This window comes from Dipodomys merriami, unplaced genomic scaffold, assembly GCF_024711535.1.
Source record: "Dipodomys merriami isolate MVZ:Mamm:240054 unplaced genomic scaffold, mDipMer1.0.p SCAF_33, whole genome shotgun sequence".
Taxonomy (NCBI): Eukaryota; Metazoa; Chordata; class Mammalia; order Rodentia; family Heteromyidae; genus Dipodomys; species Dipodomys merriami.
Window position 1 is genome coordinate 16,382,345 of NW_027204826.1, and position 23,884 is coordinate 16,406,228.

At 56.4% G+C, this 23,884-nt stretch overlaps 1 protein-coding gene across 4 annotated transcripts in view; it reads right to left on the minus strand.

The window, feature by feature from the left end:
- Ntrk3 (neurotrophic receptor tyrosine kinase 3) overlaps positions 1 to 23,884 on the minus strand; it is a 227,872-nt gene that overhangs the window by 147,835 nt on the left and 56,153 nt on the right. For all 4 annotated transcript variants that reach the window (XM_070043209.1, XM_070043208.1, XM_070043207.1 and 1 more), the window contains exons 4-11: positions 19,800 to 19,868; positions 11,099 to 11,256; positions 10,233 to 10,375; positions 9,759 to 9,900; positions 8,442 to 8,738; positions 6,336 to 6,359; positions 5,744 to 5,808; positions 4,917 to 5,019 (exon numbers count right to left, since the gene is read on the minus strand). In XM_070043209.1, coding sequence (XP_069899310.1) covers positions 4,917 to 5,019; positions 5,744 to 5,808; positions 6,336 to 6,359; positions 8,442 to 8,738; positions 9,759 to 9,900; positions 10,233 to 10,375; positions 11,099 to 11,256; positions 19,800 to 19,868 — 1,001 coding nt within the window. The remainder of the gene's footprint in view (positions 1 to 4,916; positions 5,020 to 5,743; positions 5,809 to 6,335; positions 6,360 to 8,441; positions 8,739 to 9,758; positions 9,901 to 10,232; positions 10,376 to 11,098; positions 11,257 to 19,799; positions 19,869 to 23,884) is intronic.

Consider the following 23,884-nt stretch of genomic DNA (forward strand, 5'->3'; position numbering starts at 1 on the left):
GCCAGGACGGCAGCCCGGTGGAAGGAGGCCCGTCTCATGTTTGAAGCTGTCATACACAGGGGTGTCAGTCCAACCTGCCAGATGACGGGTCCGACGCGCCTTGGACCCATGTCACCCGTTGGTCATTGTCCTCATCTCTCCCAACTCCACTCCTCAATGACACTGAAGATGATGACTGCAGTCTCTCCATTCATTTCCCTCCCTCCCCTCAACCCTGCTACCCCTCCTCTTCCTCCACACCACAGGCTCCTGCCTGCTGGGTCTCCTTTTTGTCAAACTGTAAGTTTGTGGTTCAGAGGGGTTACACCACCGGAACCCTTCCCCGCACGTACCACCCGCACGGTATTGTGTTCATGTGAACATGCACTATGGGCCTGCAGATGTTTACATATTTATTTATCGTTTAGATCCAACCTCCACATAGGAGAGAAAACGTGTGTCATTCGTCTCTGGGTTTGAGGGGAGGGGGGGGTTCTTGTTGTTTTTTGCCCGTACTGGGTCTTGAACTCGGGGCCTGAGCCCTGTCCCCAAGCTTCTTCTCTGTTAGGTGAAAGGCACATGGTCTCCTGCGTGTCACAGGGGGAGCAGGGGCACAGGCCAGGGCCCGTACCATGCCATGTGGAGGGACATTAACCCTGAGCGCTGGTCACAATGATGAGGATTAGTGAGCAGTGTCCCCATGCCAGCAGCGACTGAATCCCAGACACAGTCGCTTTGGCTGTAGAGCCCCCTGGCCAGCCTCGGCCTGCCAAGAAGAGCCAGCTAGCAGGTAGTCACAGAGGAAAACATCGTCTCACGCTCCAGATCCAGGGATTTCTCTTCCACTGGACGCACCGGTGCCGGAGGACTGGACTTGCTGCAGCCCAGAGCGGAAGGAGAGGGCCCTCGGGGACAGAATGGATAAGCGACCCCGCGGGAACTTTGCAAAGGCTCGCTGCACACCTGCCAGGTCCCCCCCCCACAAGGATGGAGCGGCAGGAGCACACCCCCCCCAGGGAGGACCACACGCTGCCCTCCACTCTCCAGGGTGCCCTATGAAAACACCGGGCGACGCTGTGTCTGCAGCCTGACCGCTCGCCGCAGGTGAGCCGGGCAGGGAAGGCTCCCGTCTCCAGTTTGTTTTTTGCCTTTTTAATTCAGATGAGGTCTAATACTGGGAGTGCTTAAAGGGCGTGGAGGTCGGGAGGTCGAAGCCGAGGAGGTCTGTTCAGAGAGGAGGACAGGATGGGAAACAAAGCCAGAAGCCATGCTCAGAACGAGGTTCCAAGGGTCGTCGGACACCCCGAGTCCCACACCAGGAGCCCCAAATGGGGGGGGCCGCAATGCCCTCCTCCCTGGACGCACCAGCGTGGAGGAGAAGGAGAAATGGGAAAGAACACGCACGCGCACGCACACCACAGAAGAATGGACGTATTCTAGATTGCCAAGCCCCATTCCTGCGCCCAGTTTTGTCTCTGCTTGTGAACCCCCAATCATAATCAAAAAGGCAACCACCGTAAGTACCTATTGACTAAAGCTAACTGGCAATGGAACCGTTCTACAAGGCTGAGTGCTCTTCCTCGGGGCCGGCGGAGGCTCCTGTGTCCGTCCGTCCATCCATCCATCCATCCATCCATCCATCCATCCATCCATCCAAGAGGATGAAAAAGGAAATGGTGTGGGCTTGAGGTCACTAAGACATTACTGGAAGCCCAAGCCACAGTTCTGACTCTTGGCCCCCCATCATTCCACCTTCCTTCTGCTCTACCAAAGCTGGGAGCAAAAGGGTGACCCCTTCATCAATGCCCACTTTTCTTGGTGGCCAAGTACAGACCAGGGTGACCAGGTGCTGTCTTGGAGGGGGACAGCATTCGGGGGTAACTATACCGGGTCTTGAAACAACTGAGCTACATCCTTCATGGTCTGGCTGCGTCTCTCAGACCTTCCCCGGCTCTCTGCAGACAGGAGTGGCTGGGTAAGCAGAGTCTGGGTACTCTGCCCTTCAGCTGCATAGTGCAGGCCTCCCGGTCTCCACTTCCTCGTCTCCACAGTCCGAGTATTAACCTAATACACCCAGGATCCATGTCCGAATGAACAGACCATTGCCCTGCATCCTCCCAGGGTGCAGAAGGAAGTTGGGAAGCGCCGCATTAGCATTTAATAAAGGCACGCTCACCATATGCTAGAGACTTAAAGAAAGAGACAATCTTTTGCGGCAGGGCAATAAAGACTTTCATGTCCAGAAAAGAGGATGCCCAAAGAGCCCTCTCATATGCCCACGGTAAGCTTCGGCTCCTCAGTGTACCTCTCCCACCCCCCAGAGGCCTGGGTCCCAGTCCCTGGTACTAGTGCAAGGTGGTGACCTCAGTGGGTGGGGCCTAGGGGGAGGAAGTTATTGGCGTTGCTCCCTTGAAGGGATATGGCCATCTTGGTCACTTCCTGACTCAATGCTTTGCTTCCAGGCTACCGTGAGGTGAACAGATCTCCACCACCATGATAGATATGCAGTGGGGTGGGGTATAAGGGGGGGAGGAGGTCGAGTGACCATGAATTGAGAACTCTAAAGCCATGGATGAAATTAAACTCTTCCTCCCCTATCAAGTTCGTTTGCTTGGGTGTCTGGCCACAGCCGCAAGATGCTAAGGCAGCCATGGTTCACACATGTCAGCTGAGAAGGGAGTGGATATGAAGAGACGGGGTTCCCCACAGGTCTTCTGGTCCCCATATCTTTTCACTCTGTTTTCTGGACCAAAGTGCTCAAAGCAAGGAAATGCCAAGGTTGTATCTGGCATCTGGGCATTTTACTCATGTCTCCTAAAATGAGTCCTAAACACCATCGGGCTTGATAGAGATCAGAGAGCAGTGTGCGTAATTCTAAACAGCCTCGCCTTGCCCCAAACCCTAGCCTACGTTCTTTAAGTGACCCAACTCTCAAGAACAAGGCTTGCTTTCGCTGGGGCTACCTGTGTAGAAATGTTTCTCCTAGTTCAACCAGGGCCAAGGGAGAGGGAGAGGAGAGCAGAGGCCAGGAGAAGCTGAGGACAGCTGACGGGAGGTACCAGCCTGATGCAGCCGACACGGGGACAGGCTGTTCCAGAAACAGGATGACAATTAATGGGAAAAATCTGCTCTCCCAGCACTGCCAAACACGCTGTCCCGCCCCAGCTGCCCCCAGGCCTCCATCAGGGAAGAACAAGCCTTCCCTTCCCTTCATGGCCTGATGTGTTCTCACATGGAAGGGGGAAGAGCTAAGGAAGCTCCTTCCCAGGTAGAAAAGAATAACATTACACACGTGAGTGCCAGTCCTCAAAGCCAAGAGCCCAAGGATTACCCCGAGGTAGAAGGCACTGAGCCACTCAGCCCATCTCATGTGAACCTGCACGGCCCTGTTTAACACATGGTCAGCGCTGGCAGATAACAGGCCACAAGTCAAGATGTTTCTGGTCTTATTTGGTGTTAAGTCATCAAACTCCATCCCCTCTTTTAATTTCCTGTGTGTGTGTTTCTCTTGGACAAAATGTTTTAGCTGGTTCGAGAAAACCTGGCTTGGAACGGCCGTCATTTCAGTTCATCAAAAGCAGAGTTACACAGCTGGCCGCCGCTGGCTCATGCCTGTCATCCTAGATACTCAGGAGGCTGAGATCTGAGGATCAGGGTTCAAAGCCAGCCCGGGAAGGAAAGTCCAAAGTGAAATACCAGAAAACCAGAAGTGGTGCTGCGGCTCAAAGTGGTAGAGCGCTAGCCTTGAGCAAAAATGCTCAGGGACAGCGCCCAGGCCCCGAGTTCAGGCCGCATGACCAACAACAACAACAACAACAAAAGCAGAGTTACAGAAGAAGAAGACTCCTGGAAAACCAGAGAAGTCTGCCCTTCTGTCATTCAGTGTCTTCTTAGAATATCAGCGTTCTGAGCATATCATAAAATGAATATACTAGTCTCCCATGAACCCACCTTCAACCCTCACCGTGGACAAACACATCAGCGTTCGCACGTGGGTGTCACTACTGGACATTCCTTCAGTCCCTGAGTCCTGAGGTCGTGACCCCCACACAGCCATACAAGCTCATCTTGCTCCAACCCACAGTGTCGGCAGTGAACAACGACCTGCATCTCACAGGGACCTTTATCCACTCCTCCCACCCACCCCTGCCCGACCCTCAGCCACACACACACACACACACACACACACACACACACACACACACACACACACACACACACACACACACACACACACACACACACACACACACACCCCAGCTGTGAGCACTGATGGAAAAACCTAACGTTTCTCTCAGCGGCTGGGTTCCATCCACCCCTGTGACGGGACAGGTGGATGCTAATGCGCCATGTTAACCCCGCTTATGCCGGCCCCTGGCCCCAGCCTTGGCAGGGTGCCACCTCCCGCCACCCCACCCTGCCTTTCACTGCGCGCTCCGTGCGTGGGGTGGCAGCTGGCCAACGGAGGGAGAGACCTGGTGTTGCTCTTGGCATCGGCTCCGGAACTCTGTCGGCTATGGGCGGAAGGAACTGCCCTGGCGCCGGCGGGTTTTTGGCGCCGGCGTCCACCAGTCCGTCCGTGTCAGGCCGGGTGGTTCCTTCCCAGCCGGACTCCCAACACCGCGTCCTCTTCATCTGCCCCGGAGCCCAACCTCCGTCCCCAAAACTGTCCCCAGCACAGCAGCCCCTCTGAGCAGCGGCTCTGTCAGCACGCATGGGCAAACCGCATATGGCCCGTGGCTGGATTCCCACAGACCCCGGCGCGGCCTTCCGTCCTTCACTCCCAAGATCGAGGGTACAGACAAGGCTTTCCTCCCAGACCACATCAGCCCCAGGCCCCGAGTCTCTCTCAGAGGACACCAGGAAATGACAACAGCATCTTTGGACCACAGGAGAGCCCCGTGTTGCTCCTCGAGAGCCCTCCCCCACCACCTTACCCTTCATTCCAAATTTGGACCGTCGGCCATACTTGTTGATCATGATGAAGAGAACCACCAGCAGGACGCAGGCAAAAGCAGCCAGTCCAACCGCAATGGACACCTGTGAGGGCCAAACACAGACAGTCAGGACCGGCCACCGGAATCCCAAGGTCTTCAAAGTGCCATGCCTGCCCACAGGGAATCCATCCCAGCCTGAGGATGGAAATGACCAGAGTCCCGCCTCACACCTAGAACCTCACTACTGAATAAGAGCCTTAGAAGAAGGCATTTCTGAGACTCAGAGACAGCTTCTATCTTTGTTTTTAATTAAAAAATGGAAAATTAACCCAACTTGATTAGAGAAAAGTTCCATGATTCAATGTTCCTTTCACCTACAGGCTATTGTAGAGACACACAAGCAAATCTAGAGGAACTTCTGTTATTTTAATTATCCAGCAGGTTCTGTACCCTCGTGCCCTGTTATTCCTCTCCAGGAGGAGCTAGTGATGACTCTTTTGCTTGCCTTCCCAGAGAAAATCCGTCTTGCGGAGATCAGGGCTCAGAAAACCCGCCCAGGAAGGCCTGAGCTGCCCAGACCTGCGCAGAAGGCGAGGGGCAGTTAACGGACCGGCTAATTCCAACTCGTCCTTGGAGGCTTCCACACACCCGGAGAGCTGCCCCGTCAAATGAGGAAGGTCTCCTCCCAGGAGGTCATCCTCGTTTCCCTCACCCGCTTGGTACCGGGGTTCCCAGGAAGGTAATATTTGGGAAAGCCAGCGGCTCGACAGCAACCCGAAAACCGTCTGGACAAGAACATGTTCCTCCTCACCAAACAAGGGACTCACCCCAAAAGTGTCTTCCTCTGGCTTGTGGGTCACAGTGATGGGGGGCGTGGGGCTCACTTCAGAGTCTGAAAAGCAAACACACCACACACACACACACACACACACACACACACGAAGAGAAGGTTACATAGCTGACGGGGGCATGGGAGAGTCGCCCAGAGTCTCTGCCCAGCCCCTCCCCTCGACGCCAGGGCCCTTCATCCACCCGGCCAGCTCCTAACTCTACCCGACGAGGGTTCTGGCCAGGATACAGGACTTGAAACGCAGATGAGGAACCTTAGTGAGTTTTTCAGTCCCCCCCCCCCCCCCGCTTTATCTGAACAAGTGAGATCCTCAGTAGGGGCCCGCCAGGACACAAAGACCCCCACCCTTGCCACGGCCAGATACACCAGAAAACTCCCTGGGAGAAACTGAGGCCCGGGGCACTGACCCAGGGAAAAGCAGGCCCCAGACGGGACTGTCCTCTCCTGTCCCTTTCCCCCATTTCCTTCAAAGACCCTCAGTCATCCTGTAGGTGAGGATGATGTGGAGAGGGAGGAGGGGTGTCTGGATTCGGTCGTTAATGGAAACTCCCAGAATGAAGCGGACTTACCGAAATCAAAGATGTCTGTGCTCTCTGAAAAAAGAAGAAAGAAAAGACGAAGAGGTAATTATTAACAAACGTCATTAAAAAAAAACAAAAACAGATCAGACCCGCTACGTCAGCCCCACCATGACAGCCTCTCCCACTCTCCCAGGCCCCAAGCCCTGTCCCACAGCCTCACACCTGCACCCTTCTTCCCGTGGGGCAGTCGCTGCCTCTGGGGGAGGGAGGGGGTCGCCCTCCGGACAGGGACAAAACCAGAGAGAAAGGAGGCAGTCCATCCGGGAGCTGAGACTGGAAGTTAAATCCTAGTTCCCAGGCCAGCCAGTGCCCCCTCCCTGCTTCGTGATCAGAGCACTGGAGATGCTGGGCCACGGGACGAGGTGGCTGCGCTTAGACAGGCACTGGTGGCTCCCGTGGTTCCCTGGTCGCCCCACAGACCCTGCCCCTCCTACCGAGGGATGGGTGCTCTTTGAGCTTTGGTCTCTGGACCCAGACAGCCTTGGAAAATAAAGCTAGTCCTTAACTAGACATCGATGATGAGCTGGGAAGGTAGGGGGGAGAGAAAAGGGGTACCGAGCGCTTCAGGCAACATGTACCAGGCCACCTTGGTAACCCTCCTCACATTTGGACCGCATTGTCTCGGCAAATCCCGAAGCGAGCTTACCGAAATTAACTGGCTGCGTGCCACTCATCTAAGAAGAGGCTTTGGTGGCAGTCAGATCGTAACAGACGGGCTCTGGGTGGGTCTACCAATCAATGGGAAGAATCTTCCAGATTCTTTCCCTCTCCAACAAAGGAGAATTTCCTGAAGACATGGACTACTGGGAGCTGGGGCTGGGGAAATACAAGGCGTGCCTGGAACCGCCCTGGTTCTAGGAAGAAGGAAAGGGCTCAAGGACCGAAGGGGCCGGGGAAGAGGAAACGGGCGTCGGCGGAAAGGGACGCTCACGGTTTCAGGGTTGCCAGGCAGGATAATTTGCCATCGTGGATTGTCAAGGACCAAAACCTATGTGTCCCCTCAAAATCCATACATTGAAGGTGCAACCCCCACTACTTCAGACAGGGTCTGAAGACAGGGTCTTCAATTAAGTAGCTTAAGTAAAAAGAAGCAACTGTGAATTTAACCTCTAATCCAATAGGTCCGGTGTCCTGGTGAGTGAAGCCCAGCACCCACATCCACAGAAGGAAGGCCAAGTCAGGACGCAGGGTGAAGGACAGGGGGACAAGGCCTCAGAAGACACTGACTTTGCCAACTCCTGGTCTCAGATGACCAGCCCCCAGAATCGTGAGGGGCAAGAGACAAGTTGCTACCCAATCTATGGCGCTTCCTTGTGATAGTCCCACCAAACAAACACAGGAACGGCAAACATGCCCACAAAGCCACACAGATACAAATACGTCATTGAACAACAAAATGGCGAGGGCGGGTGGGGGGGGGAGGGAGAATGAGGGCTCTCCCACGGTAAAATCCCTACAAATAAGGTAGAAGAGGCGAGGATGGGAATAAAAATCAGAGCATTTGGTAAATTCCAAGCCTTTGCCAAAGTTGGGCAAGAATTCAGGCAAGAATCTTCGTGCTTAAATGTCGAAATGAGTTTACAAAAGGAATGAAGAGAAATGATCCAGGCAGATCTCAACATGCGATTCTTAGTAATTGCAAAAAGGGAAAGAGTCACCGTAGCCACGTGATAGCGTCAGCATCAGCCCCACGGCGGGGTCTGCTGGGACCCACGGCGGACCGGGAGGGGTAGAGCATGGCTTTGGTCGTATTGTCCCCAAGGGTGCGTAACTAACAACTCAGCCCGGTGGACACCGAGGCTCAGAAAGAGCAAACTCTGGGACCCAGGGGCTCCACATGTAAAGGGCTGGGTGGACCTTCTCCAACCTTCCTGCCCGTCACGTCTGTAGTCCCGGCTCAGCGTGTGTGTGTGTGTGTGTGTGTGTGTGTGTGTGTGTGTGTGTGTGTGTGTGTGTGTGTGTGTGTGTGTGTGTGTGTGTGTGTGTGTGTGTGTGTGTGTGTGTGTGTGTGTGTGTGTGTGTGTGTACAGCGGTGTGTCCCTGGAGGCTTCGACGCCAGGAAGAGGGCATTGGGTCGGGTCGCGCGCCGCTCACCTGGAAAGGGCTCCTTGAGGAAGTGGCCGCTGATGGTCTGGTTGGCTGTGCCCAGCGGGTTCTTGACCACAAGGGTGTAGTTGCCGTTGTTGTAGTGCGTGGGCTTGTTGAAGAGCAGGCAGCCCTCGGCCACCTCGCCCTCCTGGTAGAACTCCACGTGGGTGATCTTGGACTCGCGCAGCGGCTGCCCGTTGTGGAGCCAGTGCAGGGTGGGCGGCGGGTTCCCGCGGACCACGAACTCGATGCAGTGTTCCAGCCGCACCTCCGGCTCCTCCAGGCTCACCACGCGCGGGGGGTCTGGGGGGGAGAGGCCGGCTGATGTCCGCGGCCCGTGGGGCCTCGTGGCCCCCCCCCGCCCCACTGGGCCCCTGTGGCCCCCCCATCCCCGCCCGCCCCACTGGGCCCCTGTGGCCCCCCCCGCCCCACTGGGCCCCTGTGGCCCCCCCCGCCCCACTGGGCCCCTGTGGCCCCCCCCGCCCCACTGGGCCCCTGTGGCCCCCCCATCCCCGCCCGCCCCGGGGCGAGCTCCCGGAACGGGGCTGGGAGACAGCTCGACGCTCCTCCCACCCCACTCTGGAAAGGGGTGAGGGGAAGGGAGGTCCCGCCCCACAGAGAGGAAGAGAACCCCCCGGGAGCCGGAGGGACCCCTGCCCCGGCCTCCTCTACTCAAGGTATTGTTAGGGGTTGGCCAGGGGCAAAATGGGCCCATCGGAAGCGCCTTGAAGAAGCGGTTGATTAGACGCACACCAGCTTCTCGGGGGCCAGGGGTCACTCACCAAGGACTGACCTCTCAGTCATGCTACACGAGAGCCTCAACCCCCTTCTCCAGCCTCTGTCCAGCCTCCTCCTGGCCCCAGCCTCCCTCCCAGCCTCCTCCTGGGACTAGCTTCCTCCTGGCCCCAGCCTCCCTCCCAACCTCCTCCTGATCCCAGCCTCCCTCCCAGCCTCCTCCTGGGACTAGCTTCCTCCCAGACTCCTCCTGACCCCAGCCTCCCTCCCAGCCTCCTCCTGGGACTAGCTTCCTCCCAGACTCCTCCTGACCCCAGCCTCCCTCCCAGCCTCCTCCTGACCCCCAGCCTCCCTCCCAGCCTCCTCCTGGCCTCAGCCTCCCTCCCAGCCTCCTCCTGGCCCCAGCCTCCCTCCCAGCCTCCTCCTGGCCCCAGCCTCCCTCCCAGCCTCCTCCTGGCCCCAGCCTCCCTCCCAGCCTCCTCCTGGCCCAGCCTCCTCCTGGCCCCAGCCTCCCTCCCAGCCTTCTCCTGGCCCAGCCTCCTCCTGGCCCCAGCCTCCATGGCGGCCTCCATGGGGGCAGGCACTCACAGTAGACGGTGAGGGGCACGCTGGCGTTGCTCATGCCCACCACGTTCTCGGCGATGCAGGTCAGGGTGAAGCCGTTATCCTCGCTGGTCACATTCACCAGGGTCAGGTTGATGGCGTGCACGTTGGTCCAGTTCAGATTTGTCTGAAAGCAGGAATCCAGAGACCGTGGTCAGCACCCACGGGGCACCTGCCGAGCTCACAGGGAGAGCCGTGGGGGCGGGCGGGGCGTCTCACGGAAGGCCCCGGGCCGGGCGCCACGGTGCACAGTCACAGATCGTGTGACCCTCACCCCCGCCACGTCACGAGAGAGGGCACGGAACAGTTGTGATCGCACGTGTAAGGTCAAAGTGGCCAGAGCCGGGCCCGAGGCTCCATGTCTGTCCCCACGGGGACAGGACCAACTTCCCGCTCTTGTCTGTGACTGCAGGGCGGTGGGCCCCGCCTCGGTCTCCCTCTGGAGCCCGTGGAGCTCACCTGGTGGGTGTTGATGGACTGCAGGCCGGTGACCATCCAGTCCACGTCAGGCAGCGGCGACCCGGAGCCGTTGCAGGTGATGACAGCGTTGTCCCCTTCGCGCACCGTCAGGTTCACGTGGCTCACACTGATCTCGGGGAGGTCTGGGAGCAGAGGAGAGGCAGGAAGGGTAGACACACAAGCGAATGCCACTCGGGCAAACTCTGTCCTCAGGTCAGCGGTGGACCTGCGTGCCTGGCTCAGGGATGACCCTGTTGTGGTTGTTTCTCAGTGGCCATGGGGGCCTGAACTCAGGGCCTGGGCGCTGTCCCTGAGCTCCTTTTGCTAGCGTTCTACCACTGTGCAGCCACAGCGCCACCTCCGGTTTTCTGAATGGTCTATTGGAGATGAGAGTCTCACGGGGGTTTCTGCCTGGGCTGGCTTTGAACCGCCATCCTCGGATCTCAGCCTCCTGAGCAGCCAGGATGACAGACAGGCGTGAGCCACCCAAGCCCTGGCCCTGTGATGAATCTTCAAACAGCCTGCTGAGATGCCGAGGCCCAGAGTCCCTGCAGGCCTTCCGGGGCCGACCGCAGCCCAGGCCCTCGCTCGCTCCCGAGACGGAGGTGTGGCTGTCCAGCTACTCAGCGCTGCTTTTGTTTAAAACGTGCGTGGTGGGGACCTTCCCCCCGGCCCCCAGGGAGCTTGCCCAAGACACAGGTGCCCGGGCCTGTCGCCAGACGCCGGGCTGTCCTAGAGCCTGCTCTCGGGCCCTGAGATCTACGGTCCCATGAGCCTCTCTGAAGCTCTCCCAGGGGGGTGGGGAGGAGGGGAACGGACGGATGGATGGACGGACGTCTCTGACGCAGGCAGGGGCGCTTCCTTACCACACTGGCTGATGTTCATCTTGAAGAGCGGGAGCTGTGCGCCGTCGGGGCCGATGCAGTAGAGGCTCTGGGCGTTCAGCCTGGCCTCCCCCTGCTCCTGCCACAGCTGCATCCATCGAATATCACAGCTGCAGTTGAAGAAGTTCTGCTCCAGCCTCCTGCGGGCAAGAAGGCAGGGGGAAGAATCCCTGAACCCAGGACGGCCCCGTTTCCCCGTTTCCTCCCGGGGGTGGAGACCCAGCCGCCCCCCCCCTTCCCATGCGGGAAGCAGGGGTTGAGCTGAGCGAGGTCAGGGAAGAAGAAAAAAGAATCGTTTTGTTTTAAAACGGATGATCTCATTTTAATTAACATTAGCAAGGAGACCGTCAGAAGCTCTGAGCTGTTCTTCGTCTCCGATTTCTCCAGCCCTTGCCCATCTCACCGAAAGTCGAAGCCATGACCATTCTCCATCGCCTTTCTGAGCTTACCTCCTACCTCCTCCTCCTTTCCTCCTCCTGCGCATTCACTAATACAACCCGGGTAGGCCTGCCTCAGGACCTTGGCACCTGCTGCTCCATCTGCCTGCCAAGCTCTACCCAGCCTATCTAACCAGACTGGCTCCGCTCCCACTCCTGTTCCCCCCACCCTTCTTTCTAGAATTTGTCACCACCCGGAACAGCTTCGAATAGTCCAGTTTGTGTCTCTCCGATGATAAAACATTCAGATTATAAAAAATTCAGCTCAGAGGCAAAGTCTATTTTGTTCATTGCTGAATCTCCCAGTACCTAAAGCATAAATTCTTCCTGAACGAAACTAGAGGGAAAGAGTGTGAACGAAGGAGATTTCCCCGGGGCAGTCGGTGGCTAGCTAATTCCAAGATATATTCAAAGTCCGTCCTGGGACCAACTCTTCTCCTCCGTGAGTTCAACGAGTTTTTAATAAGCACCTGTTTGCGCTCTGGCCCTGGGTTGAGTGCTGTTAATACAGAGACGATGGTCCCTGTCCCAGGAGCACTTGGCCTGGTGAACAAGGAAGAGCCCAGTTCACGGCCCAGGTTCTCCTCTGGTTTCCCTTGAGACAGGCCGCATCACCTCCCTCCTGGATGGGGTTACTTGGAGGACGTGACCCGTGCCCATCGATCCGAACACCTCTCACGGCACAGGCCCCCGGAAGGCCCGAAGGCCTGGATCGTTAGGGGAACGCGATTTCCGGGGGCTCTGGAGGGAGTCGACCGGGCAGAGCGCGCTCGGGTCACCGCGCTGAGACCCCGGATATTTTTGACAGCTGGCAGATTCCAAAATAGTTCTGCGTGCATCCGCACTTAGCGGCCTTCCGGAAGGAGCGAGCCAGGGCCGGGGTTGGGGGAAGGGCACTGGTGCTTCATTCAGAGCAAGGGCACCCCGTGGAGAGGACCCTCGCCCCCCCCCACCGGCCATCCGCACCCCCGGGGGCCAAACCTCCTGTGAGCCCCTCTGCACCCGGTGTCCTTGCAGAAAAAGGGGCGGAAGGGGAGCCAGACCTCGCAGATGCTCCTCTGCCGCAGGACAGACCACAGACCAAGCTCGGTCTGTCCCGACTTTGAACCTCACGCGCTTCCCGCCCCTTCTCCCCCCTCGCAGAGTTCTGCGGGTGCCCAGGAGACTCGGGAAGGGGTAAGCGGGGACCACTGGCTTCAGGGGTTCACAGAGGCAGATGCAGGGGGCGGGGGGGGGGCAGGGGAAGGACAGAGATGGGGACGGTGGTAGACAGAGCTGAGGGCGGGAAACACAGGGACCTGTGGAGCTCACCCAGGAGGCGGAGGAGAGCTAAAGAACCCCAGAGCTAAAGAACCAGCCAGTTAGGATGACTCATGAGCAAGCACACACGCACACGCACACACACGCACACACACATACACACACACACACACATACACACACATACACATACACACACACACACACAGAGGCACAGGTATGTGGTTTGTATATTTCTCAAAGAGCAACGACGCAGAGCGTGGCTTGGGGCTGCGTCCACTCAGAATGAAGGACAGGACAGGACAGGGAAGGAAAGGGAAAAGGAAAGAGAAAGGAAAGGAGAAAGGAAGGGAGTGGATTAATTCGCTGCCACTGCTGGCCTGGCTGGAGGACACTGTGGGTCCGGATGCCTGGCCGTGTGGGAACTGACCCACGGCGGCCTGGTCTTTGCCTGCTGCTCGCCTAACAAGATGCGGCCCTCCATGATTAAACAGGTATGGAAAAGACCAGACAGGCTCCTGGCGTGGACAGAGCCAGCGCGTCCGGAGGCTGGCGGGAGAGCGAGCGGAGACAGAGGCCTTGGGAGGCGCCACGGCCCGGCGCACCGGGCTGACCTGAGCCAGGTAACACCCACTCCCTCCCATCTCCTCTCGCCAGGGCCTGGTGTACAGGACCAGATCCAGCCCCAGACAGGCGCCTTGAGATCTGGTCCCTCCATGCCAGCCAGAGTCCCTGGGAAACTGAAGAACCCTAGGGGCTCTATGAAGACAACAATGCGCACGCACCCCACGGAGGCCTTTTTGGTCTTGACGGGAGCGCCTGGGCATCCTGCTGAGCCAGCCCGCAACCGCCTGTCCATCCTGGCAGCGGCGAGGTGGACACGTCTAAGCCAGGCTCCCATGCCGGAGGAGGAGACTCCAGACAGGGCTGGGCGGGGGGCGGTCTGCAGAGCCCAAGCCCGGCTGCCTCTCGCTCACTCTCCAAGCTCCATTCATAATTCAGGCAGCCCTCTCAATAACATGGCACCGACCGCAAAGCTCTGCAATGCCCAGCAGCCTTGCCCCCCCACATGGCCTGGGACCCCATCATAGGACCCCAGAGGCCCCCACGCAGATGAACTCAGGCCATCCAGGCCCCAGCATGCAAACACCCCGCTCCTAAGCCAAGGCAGTGACAGCGTTTAGGAGCATGGATCCCTCCTCTCCGCACCTTCATTAGTAGTGAGGCCCATGGCCACGCAGGGGCCACGTGGAGAAAACGAGGCAGGGGCAGGGGAGGGTAACAAATCAGTGCCACTGTCACAGGACACACAACCCAGCCCTCCCAATGTAGCAGTGACGGCTGGAAGGGTGCACAGAACACTCTCGGGGAGCTGGTGGTATATCATCCATCTCCTGGGTTCCATCATGGCCTCCAAACAGTGATGCCCAAATCCGAGCCCCAGAATCTGTGAATATGTCACTCTGGTCTCAGTGTCCTCGAAGACAAAACCAATGTGGGGGAGGGGGAGGGACAGTAGTCAGCCAGCTGATGGTACCCATCAGTTCCCAGGTTGAATTGAAACCCCACTGTACAACTGTTCAAAGAAAAAAAATTTAATAAATTTAATTTTTTAATGGAAAGTTCTTTAAAAAGCATACATTAACTTGTTGGCTAATGCAATATGTAGATCTGTGTAGCTCCTGATTTTTTTTCCCTCAAAATTACAGTATTCATGAGATACTAACTGGGTATCTGATAGCAAGGAATTGTTGATTTCATGAGGTTGTACCTAAAACACTCCACCCTTATCTTTAGAAAGATATAACAAATATATGTGATGGAAATTTAAGAATACATTCACAGTTTTACTTTTTTTTTTAAAGTAGATTTTTTGGTCAGGCAGTGGTGGCTCACGCCTGTCACCTGAGCTACTCAGGAGGCTGAGATATGAGGGTCAAGATTCCAAGCCAGCCGGGGCAGGAAAGTTCATGAGACTCTTCTCTCCAATGAGCCACCAATAAGCTGTAAGTGAAGGTGTGGCTCAACTGACAGAACACCAGCACTGAGCAAGAGAACTCAGGAACAGCACCCAAGTGCTGAGCTGAAGCCCCAGGAATGTGTATATATGTGTGTGTGTGTGTGTGTGTGTGTGTGTGAGAGAGAGAGAGAGAGAGAGAGAGAGAGAGAGAGAGAGAGAGAGAGAGCACAGATATGTGTGTATTCATGTGTGTGTATATATGAGAGAGAGACAGAGAGACAGAGAGAGTGGGGAAAGAGAGAGATTAATGAGGTCTGTCTGGATTTCGGGTGGGTTCTGGCCCCAGTGACTGAGTCTTTAGGAGCAAAAGGAGAAAAGTACAAAGGCCAAGGAGATAGGGGAGTCAGCCGTAAAAGGGAGTAGAGGCCAAAATGATGCTGTTACAAGCCAAAGAACACCAGGAGCCACCCATAGCTAGAAAAGGCAAGGACGGTTCAACCCCAGGTACTCTGAAGGGAGGGTGGCCTGGATCAAGACTTCTGCCCTCCTGAACAGTGAAAGAACTTTTGGTCATTTGAAGCCACCCAGCATGTGCTGACTCATCAAGGCAGCCCTAGGGAACTGCAAGTAACGTCCTTCACCCCGGCTCTGGCTTCACGCCTATGCAATGGGATGACTGCGTTCCACACTCCTTTGGAAAGTTACCGGATTAACAATCATTGACATTGTTGAGCTTTGTGGAGAGGAGGTGTACGGAGGCCAGAAGTGGTTATTCTAGTAATGCTGTTATTAGCAAGACTGCTGAGAGCTTTCAAAATGATCATGCAAGGCAAAGACGGGGAGAAAGACTGTGCCATGATCAGCCCAGACCACTCTCTGACACTCATATCTTACCAAGTCGATTAAATCCGCAAATTACAGCAGAGGTAATTATCACTTTGGTTTTTAGAAGATGAAATATTCCCATCTGTTTTCATCACTGCCCGCTCCCTGTGTGGCAGATATCAAGGGAAGGCTGCCGGCGGCACCTTAATGATCCTCTCAGAATGTCTGGAAGGTTGCTGCGCTTGTAGGCTGACATCCTCCTGGCATGGTCTGAACTCTCTCCCGGGGTGCCAGTCCACACTCCTGTCCTTCCTGATTCATCCTTTATCTCAAAGACCATCTCTCTGATCTTACTGTGATTGGAGTTTGGGAACGAGGAACAGACAGGAAAACAATTAACACTCTTGCCAAAACCAGAACCTTCTGGAAGCACTTCAGTGCCAAGCCACACAGAGCCAGTGACCCCAGAGCAGTCCTGAGAGACAGTCTTGTTTCATTCAGGAGGAGAACACCTGGGCAGGAGGGGGATTGAGGAGCCAGGGGCTCCCCTCAACATGCCACCCCCCTCCCCATCACACCAGAGTAAAATGACAGGAAGTAGAGGAAAGGTCTTAAACCCATGGCAAGGGCTCTCTGAAGTGGCTTGTTTTTCTTCTTGTGACTCCACTCTGGGGAGCCACCATCTCGAGAGTGGCTTCCGGAAGGAAGATGCGTTTCTGAGTTCAGTGAGGGAAAGAGCAGACCCAGATCGTGTGAGTACCAAACACGCTCAGGCCGATCTGCAGATTGACCGTCTACCCGTCACGTGACCTGGCCTTGCTCGTCCAGGCCACAGGTCTCTCGTCTGCAGTAATGGTTACGACAACGGCTTTGTGGTGAGAATGTCCAAGCACTGGCAGACATCGACATTGCTGGAGGCTGGGCCTGTTCCTTTCTCCTCTGCCACCAGATCCGGAGTCTCGGCAGAGTCTACCGTGCCGTCGAGGATCGGGCTGGGGAGAGACCTCAAGAGAACTCCTGCAGAACCAGCGGGGTCGGGCAAGGGCACTTCCCGCTGCCCTGCTGGCCCTTCTGTCTCCACAGACGGCCACTTGGAGCCTCGCACTTCTGGCTGTGACTCTCCTGGCAGCCGTGGCCCGCCGGGCCCTTTTCCCACCTAAGACCCCCAGCTCACTCTCGGTGGAAATGCCAGACCCATCCGCAGCCGCAGCCTGCAGGCTCCCGCGCACGGGCCTTGGCAGCCGAGATGGCACGCGGCAGATGGCGCCGCGCAGACTAATCAAGAAGTCAGACCAGAAAACACAACCCTCCCCCACCACCACCACCCTCTCTTCCATTTGCCAGAAACTGGGATTGTTTGGATTTTAATCATAGCCACAGCCAAGAGCCAACGTGCAGCCCCCTCCAGCCAAAAGATACATTTTTCCTACTCTCAACATTCAATTCTTCCTCGGGGGGGGGGGGGAGGAGGGGAAGCAATGTATATTCTTCATTCTCCAAGATAATTTTTTTTCTTATTTACCAATATGACGGAAATAAAATAACTCTGGGGGCACCGTGGCCCTCGCACGCTGACTCACACCGCGAGGAATGTCTTCATGCCTCTGTAAATTACAACTCAGCTCTCGGGCGTATTGATCCCTGCAAAGATGAATGCACAATCCCATGACCCTCTGGGAGAGCTCCGACGTTCTCTTTAAATATATATCCAGGGGAATAACTGTTTCTAACACTCCGAGGAAACGGGTCACCGGGGCAGGACGCCATTGATTTCAAATCCCATGCCCTGAACATCTCTACGACGTTCAGTGCTAACAGCAAGGCCTCTGACAACCCCTGAGGGACCACTGTCCCCAGACTCTCCAAGGGGAGAGGTAGACATCCAGACCCGGGACTCCCAAGAAAGCCAGCCCCGTGAGCCCCTGCCCCCATCCATTTGAGAACAGCCGTGCACTTCGGGACAGTTATGGAAGGACAGATCCCCGTATTGGAAGCAGATCAAAAGAAAAAAACCAACAGCAACAACTGGGCGATGGTCGATCACACTCCAAACCCCGACCCCCGATTTAATGGGTGACCTTAAACAAGGCACTTAACCTTGCCCTCCAAGGCAGCCAGACAGCCATCGTTCCTCCCTTCCAAATTTAACACATTACCCCGCCCAGTGCCTGGTGCAGAGGGAAGGATGCAGAGATCAGTGTTGATCGTGCTAGCCTTATCCCCACCTCCGGTCCTCACCGCTGCCCAGACCTGAGCTCCTTCCTGCTCTAGAGCTCCTGCCATCTAGCTGGCCACTCTCTCTCCATCCAGACCTACCTACGCACAGACCTAGCCACTGGCCCTAGAGCTACCCACCTGGATAGGGGCAGACGCCATATTGCTCCCTCTGGGGGGGCGGTGGAGATGGCCCCTCTAATACACCTTATAATATTCCTTCTCCTGTGCCTGCCTGCCTCTATGGCAGGATCCTCACAGATAGTGACTGTAGGAATCGTGTTGGTTTACCCATATGCATGGGGTGACGTGACTCTAACGGTTGTATGTGGCGCAGTCTCTTGTGGGGAGAGGTCTTGTAAAACAAGACGTATTTATACCTTTTGCCCAACTCGGGTAGGGATTTTTATTGGTGCCTGTCTAGATCTCAGCCCTACATGGCTAAGAATTCTGATCACCGCGCTTAGGACACCTAAACCAGACAACACCAAGAAGCTCACACACCACTGCGTGAGTACCCTAAGCTCCCTACACATTTCTTTGGCTTGTTTGTTTCGACTCTGTATGCAGCCCAGACTGGCCTTGATTACAACCCTCTCGTCACTCCCTCTTCAAGTCCTGGCATGACAGATGTGTGGCGTCATACCCAACTCTCGACACTGTTTTTTAAAGAGACGAACGCTGCATAGCCCTCTCCCTGGAACGGCCTTTCAAAGCCCCGTGTGGGAGAAGAGGCTCGTGAAGGCATCAATAACACAGAAACCTGTCCACTGCCGCGACCCACGAGGAGGCTGGAAACGTTCTGGCTCTGGTGGCCGGTCTGAAAAGGTCAGGTTACGACTCCTCCAGGCAGAACAAAAGGTGGGGTGGGAGGCCCACAACCTCTAGGTAGAAGCCCAGGCTTCTTGCTTCTTAGCAAGCACAGCAAAGCAATCTACGAGCGGCGAGTTTGGCTGAGTCACCAAGTCATGAACGCACGCATTTTCTCCATTTCCCGGCCTCACCCATTCCCTCTCAATTCACCCGGCCTGCGTTGTGGTTTTCCTTCTCTCCCAGTGTTGGGCACCGATTTTGATCCATCCAGACAACCTCTGTTTGCACAAAATGGCAGGCTGAGGTGAGGGAGCGAGACAAGGCTGAGCCCTCCACACCCCGATCAAAGAAATGTCTCCCCGCCCCCAAGGCCGTGACCACGCCGAGAGAAGGTGAGGAGGTACAATCTGGCCCGTCGTTCAAGCTCTCGCTCCAACACGGTCCTCTCTCATAGAAGGCAGAGACAGGCCCTGCCTCTTGTGAGCCATGAGAAATCTAAGGTTATGTTGGCGGGAAAAAGGGTAGCTGATAACGTTATGGAAGGATTGTTTTTTAACTCTTCATATTATAACGTTTATTGTATGACTCATTTCCTGCCGATCCTCAACCTAAGTTCTGTGAAGGGGTGAGATCCTCACTGGGTGCCTGTGGCTCTCACCTGTAATCCTAGCTACATGGGAGGCTGACCACAGGAGGATCGTGGTTCGAGGCCAGGCCAGGCCAAGAAAGAGAGAGAGAAGTATGCAAGACCCCCTCCCCAACCTCTAGGTGAGTACCACGTGGGGTGACCACCGTGCTGAGCCGCATGGAAGGCTGTGGTGGGGAGCATTTGAGGTTCCAGGACAGTCTGTGAGGTTCTACCTCGGTGGACCCCACCCTCCCCAGCCCCCCCTCCCCCGCCCCAGCCTCCGTCACACCGTGTGATTCTACCTTCTGAAATAGACTACGCTCACAAAGAACATCAGAACTCAAGGGGCGGGGGGGGGGGGGGCTTGCTCCCGTCGAATATAATATGATATGCCCTGCATCGCCCAATCCAAGCTCCTTGGAGGGGGGCCAGGGGCTCCACAGACCCCAGGTTCCAGGGCTCAGGCCTTGTCTCCACCCAACCACTGCGGTTGCTTCGCCCCCCTCCCCCGCCCAGCCCCCATGACAACCTTTCGAACCAACTTACAATTCCCGAAGACTCAGCGTCTGGAAGAGCTGCCAGGAGAGCGTGGTGAGCCGGTTACTGGACAGGTTTCTGCAGGAATTGACAAAGAAATGGAGAGGTTAAAGTCAGAGGCGGCATCCGTGGACACCGGTAACACCCCAGCTCCCTCAGGTTTCTGAGATCGTGGTTCGAAACCAGCCTGGGTAGGAAAGTCCATGAGACAAGAGAAATCTCCAGTTAACCAGCACAAACCCAAAAGTGGAGCTGTGGCTCAAGCGGTAGCATGTGAAAACGAAGGGGGAGTACCCAGGCCCGGAGTGCAAGCCCCAGAGCCCGCACAAGAAGGACGCCGCTGGTTCTGCTGATGGTGAAGATGACGACGGTGATGGAGCTCTTGGAAGTGAACTTGGTCACCTCCCCGCCCCCAGACACCCCTTTGGCTGATCCTTTTTCTCTTCTCCATTCTACTAAAGATGCCTCTGCTCATCGCTGTGCCTACACATCAGTTTGGAAAAGGGCGCTGAACCCTCGGAAAGGGCAAGGTGGTCGAAATCCAAAATAAGAATAAATTTAAAAGTCTCGGTTATTCTCCCGCGTCCTCTCCCTTGGTAATAAAAGCTCAGGAAGGTGGTGGAGGTGGCAGGGGAGCTATTGAACATGAAGACAGCCTTCTCTAGAGGACAGAATGCTGTGGGGGAACCCCAAGCCCCAGAGCTGCTCCTTCGTGTTCACAGAGGGGATGGGGAGACCGCACAGGTCACCCCCCCACCCCTTCCAATCCCGCCCCACCCTGCCCCAAGCGATCCCATCAGCCAGATCAAGACATCTGCCTTTGTTTTCAGCTCTGCTCTCCTCCTAATGGCTATTTAATTGTCTTCATTAGGACACACGGTAGAAGGCAGCGGCCATTAGTCTTCTGAATAAAAGTAGAAACACGCCCACGGCTATTACTTTGCTCAACAAACAACTTCGGAGGTCCTAACAACCCTTAAAGGTGGCAGAAGTTAGAGACCTTAAAGGCGGAGACAGTTAGAGAGCCTGAAGGCGGAGACAGTTAGAGAGCCTGAAGGCGGAGACAGTTAGAGATGAGGTCCTGAAGTGGTGCCTGGTGCCCAGTGAGCTCCCTCCTCTCCCGAGGTGAACCGATGGCCCCCCTGGTTCCGTGGAGGTGACTTCACACACACACACACACACACACACACACACACACACAGAGTCAGGTCACAAACGCAAACACCGGCTCCTCCTGCTTGCACACACACACATCTGTGCATATGCCTATGTTGAGATGACTTCTGAGTGGAATCCAGGGTGAACCTTTGCGGGGAGGGCGGGGAGGAGAGATGAAGTCACTCTAGAACCTTGGATTTGACTTACAAATGAAGTACCAGAAGGGAGGGTGCAAAACCGCTACTTAAGTACCCAGAGAAGCGCCCTCTGAAAAGCTCACGGAAGACCTGGGAGGAGGACCGAGAGTGGCTGAGAGGCAGGAAGGCAGGAAGGCAGGAAGGCAGGCGTGTGGAATGAGCGTGAAGTCGGGGAGAAATGGGAGGGCCAGGAAGGAGGTGGGGCCAGGAAGAGAGGGGGAGGGGCCAGGAAGAGAGGGGGTGGGAACACAGCCTGGGGCCACACCCAGGCCTTGTGTTTCAAGGAGCAATGGAAAACATTGGGTGGTTTGGGGTGGGGAGATGACGTAAATTAATTATCTTTAAAAAATGAAAGCCGGGCATCAGTGGCTCCCACCTGTCATCCTAGCTTCTCCAGAGGCTGAGATCTGAGGATCTCGTTCAAAACCAGCCTGGGCAGAAAAGGCTGTGAGGCTCTTATTTCCAATAAACCACTCAGAAAACCGGAAGTGGCGCTGTGGCTCAAGTGGTAGAGCTCTTGCCTTGAGCTAAGAGCTGAGGGACAGCACCCATGCCCAGAGTTCAAGTCCCACAACTGACAAAAAAAAAAAAAAAAGAAGTTGGCAGACCACTTAAGATGCTTCTTGTCTTTCCAAGGAGCTGAGTTCACGGTAAGCGTTGGGGGTGGGGCCACCATCACGGACGGGACAGGGAAATCTGCCAGGTACCACAGCAAGGCTGTGCGCTTCCTCCTCCAGAAACCAAGCAGGGAAGATGGCAAAAGCGAGGGAGCCATTCGCTTGCCAGACAGACGCCGCTGGGTTGAGCGTGTACTCAGTTCCCAAAAGAACAGATATTCAGGCATGAGAACAACCCCAGGGCAGGGCCGGCTGGGCTCTCTCGGCCGGCCTGAGCCTAGGCCGGTCTCTGAAAGTCCTGGATGGCTGTCAGGGAAGCAACTCCACGGTGGGGGGTGAAGAGCGAAAGGAAGGGAAGGGAAGCCGGGGTGCATGGCTCCCAGGGTTACTTCTTCTGTCTTCCCAGGAGGGCTCCACCTCTCCCGAGATGTCCCAGATGACAGCACAGGCTGGCCAGGGAGCGGATCCCAGAAGACTGTCGGGATTATCCCTGTGAACCCCAGCCGTTCCCCACCCATGGGAGGGGGAGAAGGGACAGAAGAAGAGCCACAATGGGGCCACAGAAGGACAGCATCTTGGCCACACTCCCCACGGCAGCAGATCTGCGTGGAGGGGGTGAATCGGGAGGAAATCAAGTCGCACCTGCAATGTCAGCTACTCAGGAGGCCAAGACCTAAGGATTGCGGCGATTCGAACGAAGCCAGCCCAGGGCCGGGAAATCCACGAGACTCATCTCCGATAAACTCCTCAAAAAAAGGCGGATGGTGCTGCGGCTCTAGTGGTAGAGTGTTAGCCTTGAGCACAAAGAGGCTCAGAACCTGAGGTCAAGCCCCAGGACTAGATGGGGACACACACACACACACACACACACACACACACCTATGTCAGGGCCACTGCCCCTACCTAGTGACCGGACTAAGACTGGGAGCTCAGAACTTGGGGTGGACAATGGCAGGCGTCGGTAGCATGCTCTGAGTCTCTCCTGCTGTTGGCCTATAGGGAGGGTTTGTCAATAAATCTCTAAGGTGCTCAGATCCAGGTACATCTCCTTCCCTCCCTCGCTCCCTCTATCCCTCCTCTAGAGAGGGATGGAGATCCACGAGAGATTCCAGAGACCACCCCGCAGCCTCTGCCTTTAGTCCCGAAGCCCGCACCAGTGCTCCCAGGAACAAAACCCACAGCCCGGCCCCCCAGGGGACCACGCGGCTCGCAGCTCCCAGGCTCCCTGGGTCCTGGGGGAGCAGCTGGTGGGGCTGGCGATGCGGGAGGCATCGTCCAGGGGCGGGGAGGCAGCCTTGTTCCTCGGAGGGAGGGGCGGGCAGGTGGGCTGGCGGCCGGGAGGGCTGTGAGGAACCCCAGCCCAGAGCTGGGGGCCAGCAGTGCCCTCTCCGAAAGGTCACACCTTGCTACATCAGGCAGAAATGTCAAGAGAAAATTGGATTCTGAAAGAGAGAAAATAACAGGCATTGTGGGCAAATAAAGAATAAGAAGTAGCATCGTCTCCTCCCGATGACAAGAAAGGGGGGGAGGGGGGGACCGGGGACACTCGGTGAAGGGGAGGTGGGTAGGGCTGTCTGGAACTCTGTCTCCTGCCCACCTCCAGGACCCACACCAAGAGGAAGAAGGTCCCTGGGGAGCGTCCAGCTCTCTGTTCAAAGACAGCAGTGATGGTGTTCAGGCCCTCGGTCCCCACGCTTAAGACGCGCTCGGGGCGGGGTCCCCGTGCTGTGTAGGTCCAGGGACAGACACAGAGTGTAGGAACACCCAGCCTCGGGGCTGCACAGGCCTTCCTGCCCAGCCAGAGCTCGCTGCCTGGGCTTTCCATCCAGCTGCCGCCTCACCTGTGCTCCTCCATCACCGGTTATCGGTTATCGACAAGCCCCACCCCTCGCTCATCAGACCAGAGTTTAATTAAGAGCCACCCTGCCTCTGAGCCACCCCCCCCTCCATGCCCTCCTTCTGATCTGTGATTACCCCCCCCCCGCCTTCCACCTGAGTCAGGGGCCTGCCTCCAAGCAGCCTGACCGAGGAATCAATCTGGGGAGCAAAGGTTTGACGAGACGATGCATCAAACACTTTCCCCAGACCAAGCTCCACGATGCTGCCCCCCAAACACACACAC